Source organism: Pterocles gutturalis, unplaced genomic scaffold (assembly GCF_000699245.1).
Source record: "Pterocles gutturalis isolate BGI_N339 unplaced genomic scaffold, ASM69924v1 scaffold3492, whole genome shotgun sequence".
NCBI lineage: Eukaryota > Metazoa > Chordata > Aves > Pterocliformes > Pteroclidae > Pterocles > Pterocles gutturalis.
The window spans coordinates 1-3,859 of NW_010115029.1; the positions used below are offsets into that span (position 1 = coordinate 1).

A 3,859-nucleotide genomic window follows, 5' to 3' on the forward strand; every position below is an offset into this window, starting at 1 on the left:
CTCCTACGGCCGCCTTGTGAGGCTTCTGCCCCCGGTTGCTCCGGCAACTCCCGTGCCACATCAGCCTCTCGTGGGAGAGCTGGGAGCAGTATTCGGGTTACGCTGCTGCCGGGGTTTTCCTGTCAAAGGAATCTTCCGAATACCCCCCTGTGCCTCGCGATCAGTCGGTCTGTCGGAGCTGGGTCAGCTCCAAAGCAGCTGATCTCAGTGACTGAGACACCAAGCTGTGTGGTGTGGTTGACACGCTGGAGGGAAGGGATGCCATCCAGAGGGACCTGGACAGGCTTGAGAGGTGGACCAATGCAAACCTCATGAAATTTAACAAGGCCAAGTGCAAGGTCCTGCACGTGGGGCAGGGTAATCCCAGCACAAATACAGGCTGGGCAGAGAATGGATTGAGAGCAGCATATTGATACAATAAAATAAAATTAACTTTTGACTTGAGATTTTGACGTACTGTAAGGCTCTGAAAGAAGAATTTTTCCTGCTTTTTATGTAGTGTGACTCTAACCCTAAGTATTTCAGTATATATTTTCAATATAAATCTTAAACCACTAGGATTTGGGTATCTATACACTTTTGAAAATTGGGTTTCAGTGACAAGTTGTTCAGGCATTTTTTCGTTGTTACTTTAGCCCTGATTTCTGATGTGGGAAGATAAAACTGAACCTGCAAACATAAATGAACAATTGTCTAAACTACTCTATTCACAGAAATGCAATAGCCTAAAGGCAAGCAAGGAAAATGAATGGGAACTGGCAGCATGGCAGGAACTCACTTACTTATTGTAGTTCAGGATGGTTTTTAATTGTCTGGGTGAAATGAATGGTTGCAGTCCAGTTTCAAGTAGACAGGTATATTACACAAGAGCAAACACATCAAAGTTGTCTTCCTTGGTAACTTTACTTTTAGAAATGGTCCACTCACTGCATTTGAGATGTGAAGGAAGGCAACTGGTAGGACTACCAGCTAAAGCATATGATTTTATTTAATCAGAGACATATTTAGAATTCAGATGGCTACTCTATTCCTTTTCTGCAGATGTAAAATAAGAACATAATTATAAGTTGTTCTACTTTTCTGACTGGATGCTTAATTAGTTTGCATTATAATGAGAAAACTACATATTTAAAGTATTACAGAGCTGCATAGTATTAATGATCTTCTGATGTTAAATAACATAATAACATAATAACATGCAAAATGCAATGATCATTATGCTGACAAGCTCGACTTTGTTCTTTTTGTATCACAGTTTCCTGCAATCTAGCAGTGTTCTACCATGGAGCCATTAATGAGAATATGAATTGCCTGCACATATCTTGCCCAGCATTGGAAAGTTGCATACTAAAGGCTAGAATCAATGTCATTTTGTACAACATCACAACAGGTAATTAAGCATTTCTTTTATAAGGCTGAAAACATAGCAACTACAGGAAATGTTAAAATAATACTAGGTCAGTTGCTGTGCTAGAAGATCTTCTGAAGTAGCCTGCAATCCTAAAAAAGCGTAAGACTTTTTTCCTTTTTCATTAATGTACTTCTGAGAATACTTCTGCCCTTTCTTCCATTCGGTATATGAGAAAGGACCTTGAAGATGCACCCAGCTCTCAAGATTCATGCTCATTTTAAATACCCAATCAATACTATGCTTGGGCAAAATACTGTACCAGATCTGAGAGACTGAGATGCAAGGCTGCCACTGCTTCATGTCCCCAGATCCAACCCGTAGCAAGGCTGAAAATGCACTCCTCTTAGGCACAAGGACAGAAAGCACACATAAATACCACAAGTACACATACATACACAGCCAGCCACACAGCTAATACAGACAAATGCACAAAGCAGACACATGAATGCAAGTAGCACCAGGAGCCTCATCATTTTTTCTGGCTGCACAGGATGGAGATCTGCTAGTGAATATATATATACAAACATATGTGCAAAGCTAATCCCCCCGGCAGCTGGGCTCAGACACTCAGTCTGCCCAGTCTGGACCCCAGTTGCTGTCACCCAGACCTACAAGCCCCCAAGGGTGCAGCCCACCTCCAGTCACTGGTGCAGAGTGTCTCACACACACACAAACACAGCTTGCTCTGACACCTCTACTCCCCTGTAGCTTATATCCCTCCCTTTCCTCACCTTTGGTTCCTTCCCTAAGAATCCCATAGTAAGTCCTGTGCAATCCCAAAATGCACTTCCCTTGCATTGCATAAGGTGTCCCATAGCCCTCGGCAGTGACTCGCCAAAAGGTTTTGATGAGTATTACTTGGGGTCCCCAACCTGCCATTGTCTCTAAGTGCTCCTTTTGTGGGTGTGCAGGTGAGCTTTTACCACATAAACTAACCTCGTTTATGCTTTAATAGGGATTGATCCAGATCTTCTTATTTTCAAAAAAATGACATCCAAAGAGCCAAATACTCACTCCTCACCAAGTAAACACGAAAGGCAAAACAGCACAAAGGCCACCGCGTGGGAAAGATGCCAGCATCATAATGCCACGTCAAGTTCTCTTCTGCTCCAAGCTTCATCTTCTACCAGCAGCCACGGCTTAACAGCGAACACTTACACCTCCAGCACAATGCTGACAGTCCAAAAAACTGAGGTTTCTACTTATTACAGGGCAGAAACTTTTCCAACAGATGATAATTTTGCTAAGAGGACAAGCACAACTTCCATAAGCACTAGGTCAATCACCAGCTCAGACAAGACTGTACACTCAGCTTTGATATCCAAGTCTGCCGAGGGGTTATCCCATATGCCCATTCCTCCTCATCTGAACAGCAGTAAGCAACACTTAAATGAAACCAAGGGCTACAGTGGTAGGAATTATACTTCGGATGATGAGGAACCTGCTTGGGAAACTGCAGCTTTGGGTGTCTGGTTGATTCCTGTTGTTCTTTGCTCTTCTCTCATCTTCCTTTGCTGTTGTACTGTTGCTTTCACAGCAGGGCGTTGCAGCAGTAAGAGAGGTCAGTATCAGCCCATAAGGAGAAGAAGAACAATGTCAAGACAATTCATAAAATATACTAGTGTCAAAGGTAATTTGTAAAATACTGTCACCAACCTTGTTTTGGAACAAATGGCTTTTTAAAAATGAACTGTATACACCAGTTTATTTCATTACAGAACCAAAACCAGTGTTTTCAGAATTTTTTGGTTGAAATTTAATTCTCAACAGGTGAAATACAATTCCCCTGTCTCTTTAGGTATGAACTACACACTTATAGCTCCCACCACATGCTCAGAGGTGTTCGAGCACATTTTGGTTCATAATGCCTAACAAACAGTATACACTTTCCTTAACTTAAGTGAGCAGATTCACTGCAGCTGTATGTATGTATCCTTTCCCCTGACTTTGAACTAACCTGAGAAAATTAGGTATAAGTGTAATCAGTAAAACTGACCGAACTTTTATAGTATCATAAAATCATTTACCTCTAATCATCCTGTAATTGCTTCAGATCTCATTGTTTTTATCAAAACTTCAATTTTGCACCAACTAAGTTCTAGATTTACCTTTTCCCCCCATTCATCCCAAATATTGAGGTAAAACAATTTAGCCAGTACTCTTTACTTCTTCAAATAAAAACATCAAAAAAAAAAACCCAAGTCCCCAAAACTGCTGAATTCCATTAACTTATACTCAAACATCTGATCATTCAATCTTTATGCTTTACTTTTACCTCAATTCTCACCTCACTCTTCTGATAACAATCACTTCAAATGCTTTTCAAGCCCCTCCAGGAGCACCTTCAGGCTTCAACTGGTTTTGTAAAGTTACTTGCTCTGCAATGCATTGACAAATCCCCTCTGTTATTGGCTAAGGAAAACAAATGCAGCTGACATTTGTTCATGC

The 3,859-nt window shown here is 41.3% G+C and overlaps 1 protein-coding gene across 1 annotated transcript; it reads left to right on the forward strand.

Moving 5' to 3' along the window:
- Positions 1 to 1,255: 1,255 nt before the first annotated feature.
- MANSC4 (MANSC domain containing 4) lies at positions 1,256 to 3,052 on the forward strand (the record flags this gene model as incomplete). The annotated part of the gene is made up of 2 exons (XM_010075008.1): positions 1,256 to 1,390; positions 2,367 to 3,052. Coding segments are annotated over 2 exons (821 nt in total), but the record flags the coding sequence as incomplete, so codon positions are not given.
- Between the last annotated feature and the right edge of the window lie 807 nt (positions 3,053 to 3,859).